The 19,943-nt window shown below is 36.2% G+C and overlaps 2 protein-coding genes across 14 annotated transcripts in view; one reads left to right on the forward strand and one right to left on the reverse strand.

The window, feature by feature from the left end:
- Nucleotides 1-1,697: 1,697 nt before the first annotated feature.
- MED14 (mediator complex subunit 14) lies at nucleotides 1,698-8,516 on the forward strand. 4 transcript variants are annotated; one of them, XM_066727977.1, is made up of 22 exons: nucleotides 1,698-1,773; nucleotides 1,858-2,041; nucleotides 2,124-2,256; nucleotides 2,331-2,630; nucleotides 2,695-3,186; nucleotides 3,260-3,401; nucleotides 3,474-3,678; nucleotides 3,758-3,917; nucleotides 3,998-4,205; nucleotides 4,572-4,780; nucleotides 4,860-5,106; nucleotides 5,167-5,310; nucleotides 5,389-5,532; nucleotides 5,605-5,777; nucleotides 5,849-6,043; nucleotides 6,116-6,370; nucleotides 6,461-6,689; nucleotides 6,762-7,075; nucleotides 7,170-7,328; nucleotides 7,400-7,669; nucleotides 7,864-8,124; nucleotides 8,352-8,516. In XM_066727977.1, the coding sequence occupies exons 2-22, from the start codon at nucleotides 1,893-1,895 to the stop codon at nucleotides 8,514-8,516; spliced, it is 4,554 nt and encodes a 1,517-aa protein (XP_066584074.1). In that variant the 5' UTR covers nucleotides 1,698-1,773; nucleotides 1,858-1,892. The 4 variants fall into 4 exon arrangements, with proteins under 4 accessions (XP_066584074.1, XP_066584071.1, XP_066584073.1 ...); XM_066727974.1 differs by having other exon boundaries at nucleotides 6,461-7,075; XM_066727976.1 differs by having other exon boundaries at nucleotides 4,605-4,780; nucleotides 6,461-7,075.
- Nucleotides 8,409-19,943, reverse strand: part of Tsp66E (Tetraspanin 66E) — a 45,545-nt gene continuing 34,010 nt past the window's right edge. For 2 of the 10 annotated variants that reach the window (XM_066727978.1, XM_066727979.1), the window contains exons 6-9: nucleotides 19,368-19,475; nucleotides 18,828-18,992; nucleotides 18,108-18,249; nucleotides 9,510-15,556 (exon numbers count right to left, since the gene is read on the reverse strand). In XM_066727978.1, the coding sequence (XP_066584075.1) occupies nucleotides 15,522-15,556; nucleotides 18,108-18,249; nucleotides 18,828-18,992; nucleotides 19,368-19,475 (450 nt within the window). In that variant the 3' untranslated portion in view covers nucleotides 9,510-15,521. The other 8 variants (XR_010822695.1, XR_010822694.1, XR_010822693.1 and 5 more) reach the window with 8 other exon arrangements.

Consider the following 19,943-nt stretch of genomic DNA (forward strand, 5'->3'; position numbering starts at 1 on the left):
AATAAATCTATGTAAATTTAATTAAAATAAATTATTTTGTTACAGTTTAATTAATATTAAGTAAATTTTCATTCATTATTATTGATTTTATATAATACAATAATTTAATGGAATACTGTATGTGATGAAAATAAAAGCTTTCATTTGTAAAAAAAGTGTAATAATTAGAAAACTCGTAAAAATTATCAGCGTGCAGCACACGCGTGTGCGTGTTTAGTGCTTGCACGATTAAAAGTAGAAGACTCAAGGACTCTCTTAACCCATAATTCTCATCATTTTATTTTGAAGTTAAATGAACTATAAAATGAACTCACTACAGTTTAATAAAATAATATTTGTTATACATTAGACGATCTTATTCTAAAATGAATGCGCGGTTAAAAATTCCACGCCGTGTAGTGACATTTAAAAAATTCGTGTCGCGTAGTGCCGTTTAAAAATAATTCTTTTGTAAGTGAATATCGTCATTATATATACTGTTTTGCAATTAATTTACAATAAAAAATGTAGTTAATAAATATTTTAAGACATTTGCATGTTATAATAAATGATGTTCTGTTAAACAAATGTCTGCATTTATACTATTTATAGTTCCCGCTTATATCTGACGTGTATAACGAAATTTACCGAGCTCAGGCGAAGTTTTTTATAAGTTTTTTTAATAGTGTATAGACACTGTGGAAAATTGATCGCCGTCTTTGAAATTCGTAGAGAAAGTACGAAGTGAAGTTAACTGAAAGGTCCCCGAATCAATTTCCTATGGTGTATGTAGTGCACACTGCACAGTGGGAATTCAGTGGAAAATTGAATCGTGTGTGGTTCAGCTAGCTTCACTCTGTAATTTAACATGGAAAATGATTACTATACACTATAGCTGAAAGCACACACGATTCAATTTATAGTTGTAATATATACATACGAACGAAGCAAGCGAGTGAGTTAGGTGCGCGAAGTAAAAGCGCTGGTCTTTTTAATGCGATTCCTAAAAGCATCGAAAAATTATGGGAAAGCCATACCTGGCGATTACTGTACATACACACGGCCCACGAACCGGCCGAACCGCAATCGCCGCAATGTGCATGTGCATATGCTGATTGCTGTGAGCTGTCGTGCTGACTGCTGAGTGCTGACAACAGCTGACGCTGACATGTGCAAACTGCAGATTCGAATGATTCGATGATGGTTATTCAACTGATTACCATTTACCATCATGCCTTAAACGCCTTAAAGCCTAATCCCTTTGTGTCCGTCCACAGTCCAAGAAATTATTCTAAGTTCTGGTTCCGAAAACTGTTTGACGAAAATATACGGTTTTGACGGAAACGTAACAATTTAATTACTTGTGTATTCTCGGAACTACCAGGAAGGATTTTTTCTCGGATCGTGTGGACTGTGGATGACAGGCAGCATTCCGAATTATACATGAAGTGCATAGAATGTACAGTTTATGTCACGTAGATTATAGAATTTAAACGTTTATTATTTATATTTTATGCACACGCATTGTATGTATGCGTATGTACATACATATATAGTATATGTAATTTTACATTGCAGTCATTCCATTCCACCTTTCACGGACTTTCACCCCCTTATAGCTTCGACAAAAATTCACTAGACGGCGTTATTGGTGCAAAGTGCTAGTGCACCGTGCACGTTGCCTTCCCTTCCTTAATTCCTTATAGCTTATGATGAACAAAAAGTGTTGGTGGCTGCTGGAGACGATGGAGTTAGTGGAGTGGATGGATTGGTGATTGTTATTACTACTATTTGGTATTTAGCTTACAGTTTATTTCAAGTTGGGAAATTTAAGCTTTCCTAATTTATTTGTTAATTCAATGTTTTTTTATAACTTAGAAAGAGTCTCTGCTTAAATACTGAACTGATAAAAAATGGCTCCAGTACCATTAGAGGGACATCAAACTCCCTTAGCTAATAACATACCCCAGGAAGGCAATCGTGGTGGTTCAATTTCATTAGGCATGCTAATTGATTTTATTATACAAAGGACATATCATGAGCTTACAGTTTTAGCTGAATTGTAAGTTAACCATGTAATAAAATAACCATTGAATCACTAATGTTTCAATATGAAAATGTATTTTTATGCGATTATTTCACAGGTTACCACGTAAGACTGATATGGAGCGTAAAATTGAAATTTACAATTTTTCTGCTAGGACCAGACAATTATATGTTCGACTATTAGCTTTAGTAAAATGGGCAAATAGCGCATCAAAAGTTGATAAATCAGCTGTAAGTTAAATTTGAATGCATTCTAATAATATGAACATTAATTGGCTTGTAACCTATTGATATTTATATTGTAGCATATTATGGCATTTCTTGATAAGCAGTCTCTTTTATTTGTTGATACTGCTGACATGCTAGCAAGAATGGCTAGAGAAACATTAGTTCATGCTAGGTTACCAAACTTTCACATACCTGCAGCAGTTGAAGTACTCACAACAGGAACTTATAGCCGCTTACCAGCTTGTATAAGAGAAAGAATAGTTCCCCCTGATCCTATTACTCCATCAGAAAAAAAGAACACACTTCAAAGATTAAATCAAGTGATTCAACACAGATTGGTTACTGGAAATCTTTTACCTCAAATGCGTAATTTAAAGGTACATTTTATAATAATAACTTAAGAAATAAGTATCAAATAATATTAAATATCTTTTAATATAGATCGAAGCAGGAAGAGTAACATTTTTAGTAGAACAAGAATTTTCAGTATCTTTGACAGTAATGGGTGATGGCCCCACTGTACCTTGGAGATTATTGGAACTGGAAGTTTTGGTTTCTGATAGAGAAACTGGAGATGGAAAAGCTTTGGTACATCCCTTACAAACAAGATATGTTCATCAGGTTGTGCAATCTAGATTAGCAGAAAGTAGCAATCCATTGTCAGAAGTGTATCATATTTTACACTTTTTCTGCCAATCTCTACAATTAGAAGTTCTTTATTCACAAACTTTAAGATTAATCCGAGATAGATTAGACGATCATATTCATGTAGATGAATATACGCCTGGAAAATGCCTTTCAATATCATATTGGAGAGAATTAACCAATAAAGATCCAAGGTCTGAGCTTGGTTATAAGTTAACTGTTCAGGTAGATCAACATGATCCTGCTAGACCACTTGCAGTGGTTCATATACCTTCCTTAGGTAGTAAGGTATTTATAAAGTTTTTAATAACACTATACCTATTAAAAATCTCAAAATATTTAATAAAATGATTTATTGCAGGAAAGTGAAATAGCTGATAGAGCTATTAGATCAGATCAATTATCAATGGAATGTTTACTGGTGCATACCATTTATATTCGAACTAGAAATCGTTTGACCGAATTAAAACAAGAATTGCAGTCAATGTTAAAAGATGTAGAGTGTATGCAACAGCATTTTTCATATTCTGTTGATTCATTACAATATTTATTCATCTTAAACAAATCATTTTCAGGTACATTAGCTGGATCCCCAGCAATTCTTCAAGTACCTATTCTGCAACCTTGTTTAAGGGCAGAGTTGCTTCTAGTAACCGTAGATACTCATACAGGAATGCTACAGTGTCATGTGCCACAATATGATGCACCACTTGTGCCAGAATTAACAATTACGTTAAATACAGATCACTCCAGACTCCCAGCTTTAATATCAGAATTACGGTAGTAGTATAGCCAACAGTAATTTTGAAAAACAGGAGTTATAGATAAAAGAATAGATCAAGAGCTTTTGATTTTCTAGATTTTGGATAACACAAAGACGTTGTGAAAAAACTTTACAACATTTGCCTGCTACTTCCCACGAGCGTTTACCTATGCTTTATAATCCTGACCATCCAATGTCAAAAATTAGTAGACATCGAATGTTTGTTCAATTGCACAGGCACCCTACAGTTATTTTGGTAAGTTTTAATAATAATTATATATTCTGCTTTTGTAATTCATTACTTCTTCAAAAATGTATTAAAATGTTATCCTGAAGATTGTAGCATTCAAAGAGAAAGAATGTTCACCCTGCGAGATTGAATGTTCATTTTATATGGCAGTGGTAAAACATAGCTCAATCGAAGACGATCCACATGACGATAGTATAGAAGCGGAAATTCCAAAGATGTATCTAAAAGTCCAAACTCTAATAGAGTTTGACACTTTTGTTATAACACACGGACCCTTCACAAGCGTTGATAACGGTAAGCATTATTAATAAAAAATTTGGAAAATCTATGCACACACAAATATATTGAATTTAATTAAATGGAGCATGTATTTAAAGGCCTTCTATTTAGTACGATGTAATCTTATTGGTAATCAATTTAACAAATTCATTTGCTCTTTTCAACTATTAAGTGGATCAAGTTAATAAAAGCATTCACACACACACATAATATTAATTATTTTACACTAGTAAAACCGCTTAAACGGAATAATATTAAAGTAATTCAATTAACATAATTTGTTTATACTTCTAATATTAAGATTATCATCTGATAAATGAGTTGGACAATGATTAATGTAGTCAAGCTACTTTAAGGGGGATTAACGGGCGGATTTTTTAGGGAATAATGATCAAGATGGGGGGTGCATTACAGAAGCAATGGAGACGACTGGAAACAAGCGCCGTAGTACTGGGGCCACAGGAAAAACAGATGCAGTTGGTGCTTCACAGAATAGGCGACCCAAGCATCCAGCTTATTTTATTCCCGAATTGGCTCACGTTGTTGCTTTTTGCGACGAAAGGATACCTTTCGTAACTCTATCGCAAGAGGTAAAATTATTGAGACAGTGGGTACGAGATATTACCTAAGGCACCATTATTAATGTAACACCAAAATCTAATTTTCTAGTTAACCAAACGGGAGATAGCACATCAAGGAATTCAAATAGAAGCTAATGCAACAGCGCTGGTATTGAAACTTGTACATTTACCAGCTCCGACACAGACAATTGCGATTAATCCTGCTTGGAATGCATTGCTGAAAAGAATGCTCAGCGTTTCTATTAGAGTCCAGGGAAAAGGAATGGGTAAAACATGGATGGCTGAATTTGTCTTCTATGGTAGTCCTTTGGGGAGTAGCCATCCCAAGGAACAAGGTATTAATTGTTTTTTGTGTAATCATTATATCCTAATTATAATAATTTGATATTTTTTAGGTCTAAGAAGACCAGTTTACTTTCAATATGAAATGCGCTCAGCAGATACTGTTTCAAGGACTGTAGATTCTTTATTAAATGACTGGGCGCAAATCGTACACCTTTATCTAATTGTTCAAGATTTATCGGAATATTTTAAGATGGGTAAATATATTTCTAGAAAAATAAGAATTTCTTTGTCATTGATTGCATGAGAGAAAAAATTGTATATTATTTTTTCAGAAAAATATAATTTAAGAAATATGGTTAGTATCAAATCCTATAATTATAGCAAGCTGGTTCTTGCTTATGGTCCAAATAGAGGAGCAACGGTAACAGTGCAATGGAGTACAAATGATAAAGCCTTTAAATTAGTGTTTGGTAAAAGTTAGTAGAAATATCAGTATCTCTTTGTTTTCTTTATTATTGTAATTAATTTTAAAAATAAAAAATTTGCAGGTCCAACAAATACTGTAACTAATGCTCATTCGATTATGAAAGAGCAATTAGAAGCACACCTGAACAGACATAAAAACTTGGCACAGATTATTCATATACTCAATGAAACCTTGCAGCCTCTTACGTCGATTAATAAATTACCTATTATACCACAGCTATGTGTACATAATTCGGTAAGGTTTTTTCAAAATTTATTCCTTAAAATTGATTTCTTTAAAACTGACAGTAAACTGTTTTTGTCCAGAGACCACAGGTCCCAGTACAAGCTTTTACCATAATGCCACAATGTGTGACATTAGTTAGAATAGCTTATCAAGGAATATATTGTTTAGAATTACGCATGAGAGGAGGAGGTTTAATTAGTTTAAGAGATGGTGCTTATAGTAGATTTGATAGAAGCAATGTAGTTGATGAGTTTACACCAACGCAAGGTTTAAAGGTAAAATTACACTTGATTCGAAGTTGGCAGTAATTAGATTATCAGAAGTAATCTTTATTAAATATGTGACAGGCATTTTTATCAAAATATGTGGATGAGAGTGCTGTATTTCGAAGAAGATCCCAATCGGAAGACGATAATCCACCATCACCAGTCACCATGGATAGCGATGGTGGAGGTGGTGTTGGGTTCCTGAGCCACCACAGAAGTGGTCCCCAATCACCAGCCCAGCAAAGAGATGGTTTAAGATTCCATCCACCTTTAACTCCACCATCTGGCAGTAATCCACACACTCCTGCTAGTCCACATACAGCAAATATATCACAAGTATAACTGAATAATTTACATATAATACTCATGTCTAACATTACTTGTGCCAAATTCTTATCATTAAACAATCTGCTGATTTAATTTTAGGCTAGCCAACATCAAAGTTTTGGAAGTAGTCCAGCAACATCATTTAACCTAGCTTCGCCTCCATCATTGCCACCAAACACGCCAAACATGCTACCTCATCCATCTCCTAGTTCTGGTCTGGTAGCGAATAGTCCATTGAACCAGATGCACGTGTCCAGTCCTGCTGGTCTGATGCCTACCTCATCTCCAGGTCCTTGTAGCAATGTCCAGGTTGGACATTCTCCCGCTGGTTCGTTTATGCAAACAGGTCACATTGATGGAAGCCCATTCCCATCATCTCAAAGTATGGCTTCCCCAGCAGCATCCAATTGGCCAGGATCTCCAAGTGTTCCAAGGCCATCGCCAGCTAGACCTGGTCCAAACTCAGGCCATGCTTTACACAGTCCACAGGCAAATGACCATAAACCTGGCAGTCATATATCCAGAGTACTTCCACAGCGATCATGGGCTGGTGCAGTACCTACATTATTAACTCATGAAGCGCTGGAGTTACTATGCTGTCCTTCACCTCATCCGGCTCTTCTACCTGGACCAGAATTATCCCCTTTGGAAAGATTTTTGGGTTGCGTTTATATGAGACGACAATTGCAGCGTTTCATTCAAGCAGATGAATGCGTAAGGCTATTAAATATATTAAAGGGCCATACACATAAAAGCAATTATCTAATTTCTATTCTCAAATAAATAATGTCCATGATTCTATTTGTAGCTGACAGCTATTAACAGTACAGAGCCAGGAGTTGTACATTTTAAAGTAGAAAGTCTCCAATGCAGAGTCGGTTTAAATCCACAACATTTGCAATCTTTACATATCAAAGTTCAGCCTTTGCCAGAACACAAAGATCAATGGACTTTGGAAGAACTGCAAGTAAGTAAAATTACAAATAAATACTTTATTCTTGAAATATGACAGAGCTATTAATCATTGTTATCCAACAGATTATAGAAAATTTTTTCGATACAAGAGCAGCTGCTCCGCCGTACAAGCCCAACACTCTTTCCGGCTTTGGAAAGATGCTGAATGTTCCTTTTAATGTTTTAAAAGACTTTGTGCAAATAATGAAACTCGAATTAATGCCTCAGTTAGTTCAACAGCAGCAACTGAAATGGTCCGTTCAATGGTGTCTTCGAATTCCGCCATCTGCAACGCCAATAATGCCAACTGGCATGGCAGCAGTTGTTGTTTGTCGTAACAAAATTTTGTTTTTCGTAAGTAATGTATTTATTCAGTTTTTTATTCGTTATACTTAAGGCCAGACCCATACATGCGCATTTTTGCAGGTCCTGCAGAAAATTTACCGTGTACGCTAAACAAGAATTTTTTTACGGGACATGCAAATGCGTGTGCGTGGTTCTAGCCTTAGTTTTCAATCATTTGTTATACGTTTAATATTTAATTCTAGCTACAAATCACAAGAATTGGCGTACCGTATCAAGGTGAACCGCCATCTCTGGTATTACCATTGGTATACGACGTTAGTACAAATCTTACACAGCTAGCAGAAAAAAGAGATCCTAGTCCGGCATCGGCGACAGCAGCAGCTTCATTGCTACTAAAGAGATTCGCTGAATACGCAAATCCCTCCGAATGCTCTCTTTTTCCAGCCGTTAGAGACTTGTTAGCCAACTTGACATTACCTTCCGAGCCTCCGGTTATATCTCAGGTACAGCGAATAAATGAGCTTTGAAATAATAAGATGATATTTATTATAAATGGCCTCGATTTATTTCAAGTGTGAGATGTATATGAATTTTATAATTACATTTTCATACATAAATTACCATATATTTCGAGCATTTGCTGGAGATATATTAGCGAGAGAAAACTATTTTACAAATATATAAATATGGTGTTAATTAATAAATGGATCCTTTAATAATTTATGTTAAGGTTGTGGCGTCGCCAGCTGGAGGACAAGTAACCCCGACACAGCAGATTCAAAGTCCAGCGATGCAGATGCATTCACCAATGGCTGGAGGTCAAGGTCCACCTCAAGGCCCTTACGGTATCCAAGGGATGCAACCAATGGGAATGATGGGTGGACCGCCTCAATAGGACTTGCTTTACTCTCCTACCCCCCATTGTCTACCCAATAATCAAATGTGGATGAATTAAACACATAAAGCTTGTCTAATGTGTGCAATAATTGATTTTCATTCAAAGAGAAAACATCTTCATTCGAATAAAATAACACAGACTGGGGAGTTTTAGGAGAGACAAAAAATTGTGTTAAATAGATTCTGAAAATGTAGCGGATTTTCTAAGTTTCTAAAATATTTTAGCAATGTATGAATTTTCTATTTATCATGCAAAATGCTGAACTATTTTAACCGCTTTTCTGAATCTCACTTTTGCAACGAACTTTGCACTTATATAGTCCTTCCGGAGTTTTTAAATAAATGCATAGCGTCTGTACGTTTGGTGTACATTGCGTGATATGAGAGCGAATGTAAGATATCAGTGTAATTACAGAGATGAAAATTGCTGTGCATTGAACTGATTGTAATGTAAATTCACTAACTAATTTAAAGTGTATATCTTTTGTAGTTTTTTTTTCGTAGACATGTAAGACGTTCATATTACAAGTAACTTTTTGACGAGCTAAGGCGAATAAAACAATTGTCAGAAATAAATAAGCGGTAAAAATGAGTCTATTAGAAAAACTGTAAATTTTGAACAGTCAAACCAATTAAAGGCATTTAGTAACATAGTTTAATAATAGCGAGTTAAGAAAAGTATATTTTACATTATATAGAAATAATGAAAACGTTTTGAATAAACATCATATACATTTCAATTAAAAAAGCATTGTTTATATATATATATATATATATAGTATATTAATATTTTTTAATTACGTCATAAGTCCAAGCTTTTAGTTTATTACACGAGGTAAATAAACATTACTTACAAAATATAAACTCACGAATATGACAGACACATTGCTTTATTATGTGAGATGACATTTATTTAATAAAATAATATTAAGATTTAGGTATAATTAAGACTGTGTAAAAAAAAGTATTTTGCCACTAAACAGCCTGTGTCTCACGTTTATGAATAATATAAAATTTTTATTTTCTGCTCTGTGTGTACAGTATTCTTTTTTTTTTTACAAAAAACATTAATACTCTTAACAAATCAATCATACTATAATGATATATATAATACTAATTAGATATTAATTATAATGCATCATAATATAATCATATATCAAATAACACTTTTTAAATATATACACTTTAGGTCAAGTATCAGTCTCTGTATATAAAAAATTGAAATATATATATGTCAGTGTACGTCACTTGTCGATTTAGCCTTTTTCGAGCTTACGATTTATCATTAATGGAAACGAAGTGGATAAAAAATACAAGTATAACAAATCTGAACGTAAAATAAATGTTAAATATTTTACATCTCTCTTAATTTGTGTTATTCGTATATGTTCCAGCTTATGAATGCCTAGAGCATTTTTGTTTATTGAAATTTCTTTTGTATTTTTGCGATTGAAGAGAAAAGGTAAAAGAAATGCTTTGATTTACTTATATGCTATAATACAATGTGTAACTTTCACATTAATCCAAAGAAAATTAGCCGACTAGCTGCAAAACTATTTTTTTTTTGCGCAACAATATTTTTCGCCGTTTTACACACACGCGCGCACACTATCATTTTCTCTCTCTCTCTCTCTCTCTTCCATTCTCTCAGAGTTTTCATATATACAATACATGTAACTTATTTCGTACGGTAAATTTGTTAGATCAATATAAAGCTTACAAGAAATTTTGTTCTAATAATTATCTAATTTGCTAAGTTAATGTCGAATAAATGTCTTATGCCAAATCTTATCAATTAAAGAATATAACAGTAAATCTAAAGATTCTGCTTTAGAAAGAAAGAATATCTTAAAGCTCAATTTTTTTGCATTGCACTTTCTTCCCTGGAGTCTTTATTCGTCAATATTTATGAATTGTATCTTAGAGATTATAATGATTCCTTTGGTCGCTGTGTCTTCTCTATTTCATTCAATTTCTGTAAGATTCGATGTGTATTATAAAACGTCTCGAAGGAAGATTCAGTTTTAATGGGAGGTGAGTGGTACAATGCAAAAAGAAGAACGGATAGAAATAAATACAAATATTTATAGTGCGTTGCATGCAAGAAATGTGTGTCCGACGAACTTTCTAAACTAAGCTATACATTGTGGGAACAATCATTCTAATATCTTAAGCCATCGACTGAATGAAAGAAGGAACCTCTCATTTAATATGAAATATCTAAATAAGGGAGATTGACAGAAAAATCTGAGAGAAGAATTTTCTTCTATCCAGTCGCAGAGCAGAGCATGAATTTTTTACAAAGATTACTTGCCAATGAGAGAAAACTGATAAAAATGAAAATTCTAAGGTGTTTTATACCTGACAATCTTGGTTTGGTCTTGTATCATATTACATTTTCCCGAAATAATCACGCCATTTAAACTTTGCCTTAAGCAGCTCTTCAACGTAATTCAGTCTGTCGCTGTCTTTTATTCTTACTTTAAATCATAGAAGTTAAGAAAATCATATACACTCTCTTTTACATTTTACCAAAGTGGACCTTTAGCATTTTTACATTTGTACATTTATATAGGCATTATTGTAAATCAATCTAGATTAAATTGTAAAACATGTACATTTGTACATTTCACTGACACAATCTGAATAAATGACAAACTAACTTGACTGAGAAAGAAAATATTTGTCGAGTCAAGAAAAAAAAGCAAGGAATAATTAAATTCTTATTACAATGCGTCAGATTGGCAAAGACCCAAAAGTGTTGATTAGGAAGAAACAAGCCAATACATCGAGGTGATTGTACAAAAGATGACAGTTTTACTGGCACGATTGAAATAAAAAATGAGCCTTGCAAATGACATTGATTATTCGTTTTTTTTTTGGGAAAAATTTCCATTTTTTTTTTTTTTTTTTAATGGAAGAGAATAACGAGATTCTTTCGTTTTCACAGTTTCCATTCAGAAGCGAACATTTCGGATGACGAACTATATCGATCTCTCGGATACAGACACCTAAAATCTTTGTACATGTATTTATAGCGACGATATTTGACTTTTTTAATCCAACAAATCTCTTGCCTATGTTATAGGCTTGATCAATGGAAACTATAATATATACCTATCCAGAAATAATCCTTTGTGTAATTACTCTAGATTCAAATGTAATCTTTATGTACATCGTAGTACAATGTGGACCCTTTCGGGCATAAGGATTACGCCTCTCGTACAATTCTCATTTCAGATACTTGCATCTAGATTGCACTATCAACGTCGAACAGAGAAATTCGATATTAACTCTCACAGTGACGTAGGTCAGTGACACTAATATATGTATATTTTTATCTCTCTATCAAGCTTAGGAGGGCTTTCTTGAAATTTCTCTTTTAATCCTACAAGTGAGCTTGTCGACATCTAAGATACACGCACAGCTCTTACTCGAGAACTTGGACATTGAATAGCTTATTTAGGAGAATCTAGCGAATCTTACGACATGAAATATCTAATGTAACACGTATCGAGCTTTGAAATTGCCAAAAGTTTATTAACAAGTTTCGTATGTCCGGACTTTTACACTTTATCTCCCATCGTTAGATAAAATACTATAATTATCTTTAATTTATGACGACTCAATTTTTTAATCGCGAATATCTAATTCATATATATATATATATATATATTTGTGTGTATATAGATATATATGTACTATATATAGATCTGTATCTTTATATAAAGAGAATCAAAAATATTTGGAATAAAACCTAGTTTTGTACTTGATCTATAAGGGCAAAACTTTGAGAGAACCTTGTCGATTCTCACAGAGTAAGTATGTAAGCTTGGTGAAGATGAAAGTTAAAGCTTTTTCGATTATATTCAGTCTGTATTTTTGGTCAAATCTTGAAATGACAAGTTTCCCCGGAACGCCACTTTGGGATCTCGATAGACTGGAATCTTTTAGAAATGTCAATATGTTGGTTGGAAAAAACCTAGAGACGTTAATATTAAATCTATTTTGTATACACGACACACGAAGCTTCATTCTTACAATGATAACAACTTTAGAGATGTTCTTCAAAGCACATGAACGCGCGGATATGCTAGATATTATTATGTCGTACGTGTGCAATGAATGTCGGAGAGAATCTTTTGAATGGTGAGCAATTTTGTTGTAAGAAGAAAAGTTGGTATAGGTGCTCTCTCGCTATTTCTCGGATGCTTTCTTTATGTTTTCGTATTAAGGCAATTTTACGTATTGTATCGAGATTTGGATAGTGGCGATTGGCGAATAATCAAGATCTGACCAGGAATAGAGACTAGTGTGGGTGAGTAGTGAGCCGGGATTCGTTGGACGTTATCGAAAGAGAATTCGCGTTTGTATTATTATGTGTGATGCTCGTTCCTACGCCACTGCTCTCATCTCGTCATTCTGCCACATTTCACGCTCACGCACACGATTCGTTTCTGTTCGTCGACTTCTTGGCTAGCCTTGGCCAGCAATTACTCCAATTAGTGTTTTTCAAGCAAGCAAGGCACAGGACCTCTAAGGGCTCAACACGTGCGCGAATGCTAGGAGCCACTACTCAACAGTTCCATGCTCTTTACGTCTCGTCAACAGCAGCACCAACAAGTTAACACTGGAAACGAAAATCTCTACAGTCTTCCGCAGCATCGATAATCATCATTATAGTAGCGTTGCATTACTCTATTATATCTATACGTTCTTTCCTTCTTTCTTACTCTTACCCCCTCCCCCTCCCCCCTCGAAGAACATTAAACGCGCCTCTCGACGCATCGTTATACACACAGTAGGGTGGAACACTTGGTCGTGTAAAAAACTACGAAGAAATCTCTGAGAAACACCTTGATTTCACATGCTACTCTTTCCAAGAGATTCCTTCGTCTCTTTTTTTTTCTTTCTACAAGCCGAAGCTTGTGTGTACACTTGTTTGACGGTGCAAAGCTTCTATGAGCAGCATACTATTTTATGAAATATCCAACCAAATATCAAACATTTTCCACGAACGATTGAATCATCTACCACACGACTGATCACATGTGCTTTATTCTCCATCAATCAAGCATTAAAGAAAAGTGTAAGTCTGCGAGCAAAAATGAATAAAATCAGTCTTAAGCAGACAAATTCTCTGCCATTGGAATTTCTCGGTAGAAAAGAGTACTTTGAATGGCTAATTAAGAGTTGCATGTTTTTAAATGGAAAAGAAATTTGTCTCGCGCGAAGCGGCTTTAGTCTTTCGCGCGAATAGTACTCATATATCTCTAGCTATGTGTGCTCGTGTTGTATATCGTTGAAGTAATATGTGACAAGTAGCACAAATTATCATGGAATGTGACACGAAATACATTGTTCTTACAAATCTCTCATATCGAAAGCATATTTGTAGTGTTACTTTCAATAATTTACATTACAACGACTCTAATAATACTGACATTTCATTTCTCTTTATCATTTTTAATCCTATGAAACCCTCTTTTTTCTCTGGACTCTAATTTACTCGTTTATAATATCATATGTGTATAATGCCATTATAGCTAGGATAAAGGGTAAACGGACCAACTGCATCCCCTTAAGCAGACAAGTTTACTAAAAACTGCGTTTACTTTATTACTTTTAACCTTAATCGAGTCGAAGATGAACACAGAGAATTTATGGTAACACGTCGTTTACTTTATATCAATAAAGTTACAATTATTTGCAATACCGATCTAAGAGCTTTTACATGCGAATCCATTACCTGTCGCATTTTAATTGATAACTTGTGCTAATACCTGCTAATAATCATATTTATTCATCGAGTATCCTCTCTTTGCGTTTCCATCGAAACCTCTCGCGGTTCTTCTCTCTCTCTCTCTCTCTCTCTCTCTCTCTCTCTCTGTTGCTTTTGGACCCAATTGCAAAGTTCTCTCTGATCGCCTTAAATTTTTCTCTTCTTTTTCTTGTTTTCTACGTTTTTTCAAACGATGGAAACATTGAATCACACACACTCGTATCGGTAAAAGGGTGAGATTATCATCAGTGTCGCAAAATGTCAATATTAATTTATATCTCCCCAAATCGTCATATATAATTTCTCTTACATATATTATTCTTCTTATACTGTTGTACACTAATGGTTTATATTTATTATTAAATAGAAATACACGCCTTTTACATTTGTTATTTTTCTATCTGACACTGTGACGAACCTCGCAAACGAATCGATGGTAGGTCAATCTTTGGCTGTTGTTCTCGAGTAAGAAAATAGACGACGAGAAAAGAAGTCATGGATTTAAAAAAGAAAAGGAAAATAAAGAGAAAAGAGAAAATAGAATCCAGCAGCATTCATCGACCCAATATTTCTCTGGCTTATTATTTGCCAAGCAATCGTCTAAATAGATGTCGCACTAGTTGATGCTTCTACGACAATGAGCTGCTGCTGCTGCTGCTGCTATTCTCCGTTGAAAGGGAAGAAACGGGCTTTTCTATGAGACACGCACGTATACGAATCGCGCTTCTAATACTCGAACATGTACGATATATATAAGAATAACTATATGGACAAGAGGTATATCTAAGAGGATGGACGCTGATGCTCATCGATACATGGAGCTACGAGGAAGCGCAGGTGGTGGATATAAACCTGTGGGTTTAGAATTTGACAACTTCCAAGGTCGATGCAATCGGGTCGACAGCAATTTAAACATAGTAGTCGGAGCACTTGGAGAGTGTTTCGGTCATGCAATAAGGGAGGGGGGGGGGGGGGGATAGATAGAGCAAGTGTGTAGTAGCTACCATGCCTATATAGGGAATCAATGAAAGTACGTGTAGAACGGAGCATGAAGGTAAACATATATATGCAGATAGAGAATCCGGCGTTGCTAAAGAAGCGACGCTCGGAGAGGTCAACCGTCAATTGACACTTTCACCTTCTTCTTACTTGAAATCAAACCCCACTATCACCACCACCACCATCACCACACCAAATCATCATCGGCTTCGCTCAATCGCTTCACCAGGCCTGTCTCGACGACACGTCTACACAAGCTAAAACAATGTCCTTTGTCAATTGTCTTATAACTCTAATTTTCATCTTGGAAAATCTATCGAATGCAATGAGAATGTCTATGCTAGATAAAAATGATATATTCTCTATTTATGGCCACTCTTCCTGTATATTACATACCTCCCCCCGTTAAATCCCTCTCTTTAGACAAAAGCAGCTCTCGCTACCTGCCTTCTTTTCCTCGCTCTTCGCATTTCACGCTACGCGTGCAAATCCTTTTTCGGATGAATCAAGGGTGTTTTTACGGAGAGCAACGGCGAAGAGTCTACAGTTACAGAGGAAGCATACGACTATCGGAGGACTGTACTCGCGAATCGTAGAGCTGAAAATTCTGCAAGAATCGAGAGCATGCGCGGTGCTCCATTGATGAGATATTACTGCTCGTCTCTCTTATGACTATTCACCGGTCTCGACATTTTTATACAACATCCTCTTGCGAGGGTCGTTGTAACGTGGCTAAAGGAGATCCAGAGATTCAGAGACAAGTTGATCACGCGCGTCTTTATACGGCTTCGACGAAAGGATGATGAACTTTTGTAGAGCTAGTTTTGTACATAGACCAAGCGGTGCGTAAATGATCGCTAGAACAACGTGGACAGAGCTGCTGCGTATTTCGATCGGTTAGCGTTAGAAGATGGAGGCTGCAAGAAGGACGAGTGGCCTTAAATGTTCGTAGATAGTAGAGTATGCTCTCTCGTGCTTCGTAAGACCCGTCAACTGCTTCCGGTAGTAAAATTCCAGTTGCCCCCTATTCTATCGCTCGTCCCCTGCATTCAAACGTCAAATTATCAAATTGCAATGAAATTTTACCTTTTTACATCGATCGGTCCCCTTCTCAACTTATTCTTAATATCAATCATCGATCGATCCTCGGATCTCTTTTCCCCCTCTCACTCGCTCGTCAGTATTTATTACTTTTTCACGAATTTATTTCTCATCCATTGTATATACGTCTCGCATTAGTAGCAAGTACTACGACCTGTGAGAAAGGACGAGACGAGCAATTGACAGGATTATAAAGCACGCGACTACGCAACCTTCGGCATGGAATGATTCAACGTTAAATACGAAGAGAAAACTAGTAAAAATGCGAGAAAAAATAGTGGAACAAATTGATGGCTCTATTGACTCTTTCATGTGCTTAAAACCAGGATTTGTGTGATGAAATGTTTTACTATTTCCAAGTGAAGCAAGTGATTCTGATGTTGGTGCGTACTTGGAAGCCACTGATACGCAACTGAACAAATCAGGAAAGCCTGTGCGAATCGCGGATGGTTTAACTGAAAACAATAATTTACTAATTGGACGGAATGGTTAATCGAGAGAGAGACCCCTTGGTTTAATGGTACTTGAAACGGAAGGCTTAACAGTAATGATATAATTGACGTACAACGGAAAAGTGGCGCGTTAAACCAGTGACGAAATGCTATGAAATGTACACGTGCATGACAAGTTACAACGAAAACATAACGAGTGCAGGTTTACATCGTGCGATAATCGTTAATTAATAATAAATAACAAATCAGAGAGTATAATTGTGTGTGAAAACGAGAAAATAAAGAAGGAAAATGAGTAAGGAGAGTAAGAGACCACACACGCGCGCGCACACTTATACCTTCAAATATTTTGTTCTCCTCCACCGAATGAATACTGTAGGAGTGTACATAAAGATTCCATGTGAATCGACGAAAGAATACAAGTTTACGATTAACAATATATATGGATACGCGTCCAAAAGCTCCTCACTTTCAACCTCGACGCGTGAAAACTTTAGCAAAAACAGGAAATAATATTCGAACGTTTCTCCAACAAACTTATTAAACTTACCAACTTAAATTAGCTAATATTAACGACGAACAAGTAAGGAATCACGGTACAATTATTGACAGTGTATAGTTTGTTTTGGCACGATTGATAATTATTCGCGAAAGAGAGATTAGGCGCGAGTCGTTCGATAATGAAAGAAACCAAAGCGGCCTTTTCGCAGATCAGCGCAATTACACTTTAGTCGTGGACGGATAAACGCAGACTCGTCGACGTCGACGTCGTGGTAGACTGGCGAGAAACGAGAAGGGAGAGAAGCAGCGAGAGTAAAGGGGAAGAAAAAAAGAGACAATGAGGAATTGTGTGTCTCCGAGATATAGATAGATGGTACACAATAGAGTGGCGTAAGACGGAATAAAAGAAAAAATGGCGCGTCGCGTCGCGTCTTGGAGGAGGAATAAAAACTTTGTTAGCGTTCTGCTCTCCGGTGATATCACTCCTTGCCGGACGGCTCTACGCATCGATAAACTGCAAAGTGTCAAAAAAAAAACACATGTGCCTTTTTTATGTGAATGTACAGGAGAAAAAGAAGAGAAATACGAGAGGGTGACAGAGAATCAAAGGGGGGGGGGGGGAAGAGGTGAGAAAGAAAAAGAGATGAATAACGTAGGTGGAACGTGGTTGTTGAATGAGAACGGAATTAGCGGTGATGAAATTAGCGTAAAATCGAAATTAGAAAGTGGCTTTAAGACTTGAGAGCAGGCCTACCATGCTGTGGACGCCAATAGCAACAAGCCAGGTAGAGGGCCAGGATGATCACCAGGATGTCGACGAACAAGAGACCGGCAGCTACGCCGATCACTATTGGTGCATTTTCTTCGATAGCATTCACTATCGCCTTGTAGCAGCCCTGAAAAAACATTTTTTTCCTTCAGTTCGTGTCAAACCACTCGACTCTTACCTCTCCCAAATATCATCCATTCGTTCCACGTTTCGCGGATAGTTTATTAAAAGCCCATTTGTATAACGTTTATGACGAATGTATATAAGTAAAAAAAAATAATCTTAGCATTTTCGATAACTGATGAAATCGGTTTCGAGGCAATATACGCGACACTCCATTTTACTAATTTTACTTTCTTCCGGAACGATTTGGCAAAAGATATACTCATAGATCCACTTGGGTGTAGGATATATTGAAATTGTACGCGAAAAAAAAAGAATAAAGATGCTATTGGAAGGAGAGAAATATCTCAAGTAGAGGAAGAGAAGGAGGAAGGGATCGGACACAATCGTTAATATGAAACAACACGTCGAAAGGGAATTTCAAATTATTGACACATGCCATCGAGGCTCGTTTAAACAAGAAAAGATCAGCCTCGTCCATTTCCGTCGTGTCCCGGCGTCAAGAAACGCGAAACGTTCGTTCGATCGTCCATTTACGCGAAGAAATATGGAGAGAAAATTGGTACCACCGGGTATTTTTACCTTCTGATGGTAGGAGTTTGCCGAAGTTGGATTTACTGGGCAGGATGGATCCTTCAGACCTATGCTGTCCTTTACGCAGCAAGCTTCAGGAATGATCTTGTCGGTGTACGTCCAATTGCCCCTGTCGTGAAAATCACGATAACTCTCCACTCCGCAGCAGTGAAGCTGAAATCAAATTAATTTTTCAAAAACTCTACGCTTTACATTTGACACCCTAAGAGAGACCGGTGCGAACACTGATCCTATGTATGTATATAAAAACATGCTCTTCTTCTTTCGCCAGGAACAAACGATTGGTTGGAAAGAAGAATGATCTAATAAAATTTGCAGTGGTACGAGACAAAAACACGATATTAATGAACTTACTGGTATCGACGAGCTTTAAACCAATTGAATGAACGATTGGCGATACTAGCCTGCATATATAAATCAAGCTGGTGAAAGAATAAGAGAGAGAAGCGGGTGGAGGGATCGATGGAGCAATGAAGCATTATTTAAATCGAGCATTTCAATCTGTTTATTAATTAGGAGTATTTTTACCTGGGTCATAATACCGTCCCACGCAACAGTTACGGTTCCAGCCTTGTCCGCACTGGTGGCATAGTACTTTATCGTTGACTTGAGGAAAGTCTGCGTTACTCTCTCGGCCTGTCAATCATAAGAAACGTTAATTATTTTGAATTAATTAACATAAATATAATAGAAATTCCTTTCTTCCTTCCTTCCTTCGGAAAATTCATATGGCCCTTTTCTTGCTTCCTCTCATTAATTTCTCGAGCTCGTGCATCACTTTGAGTTCCATCCATGTTTCATTATGAACAATCATCATACGTACTTGTTTCTCCTAATGAAGGGGAAACAATACTACGCTAGCGAATAACATTAGTTGGTCGTGTTCGTTCATTGCGGCTCCATGCACTGGCGGCCTTGCGGGGGGCGTGCGCCTTTTTACTCGGTGCAGATGTAATTATTGCACTTGAGCAAGATTCTAATATGCTTCGCGCGAACATGTACATTGCAATTACGGAAATGTAAATTCTTTTCTTCGAAAGTTCCGTCAAGGGATACTCTAATTAGGCCTTCACAGCGCTGAATATTCATCCGTATACTTTTTCT

Source organism: Prorops nasuta, unplaced genomic scaffold, assembly GCF_024137725.1.
Source record: "Prorops nasuta isolate Cenicafe-Biocafe unplaced genomic scaffold, Cenicafe_Pnas_1.2 PNAS00005, whole genome shotgun sequence".
In the NCBI taxonomy this organism is placed as follows: Eukaryota; Metazoa; Arthropoda; class Insecta; order Hymenoptera; family Bethylidae; genus Prorops; species Prorops nasuta.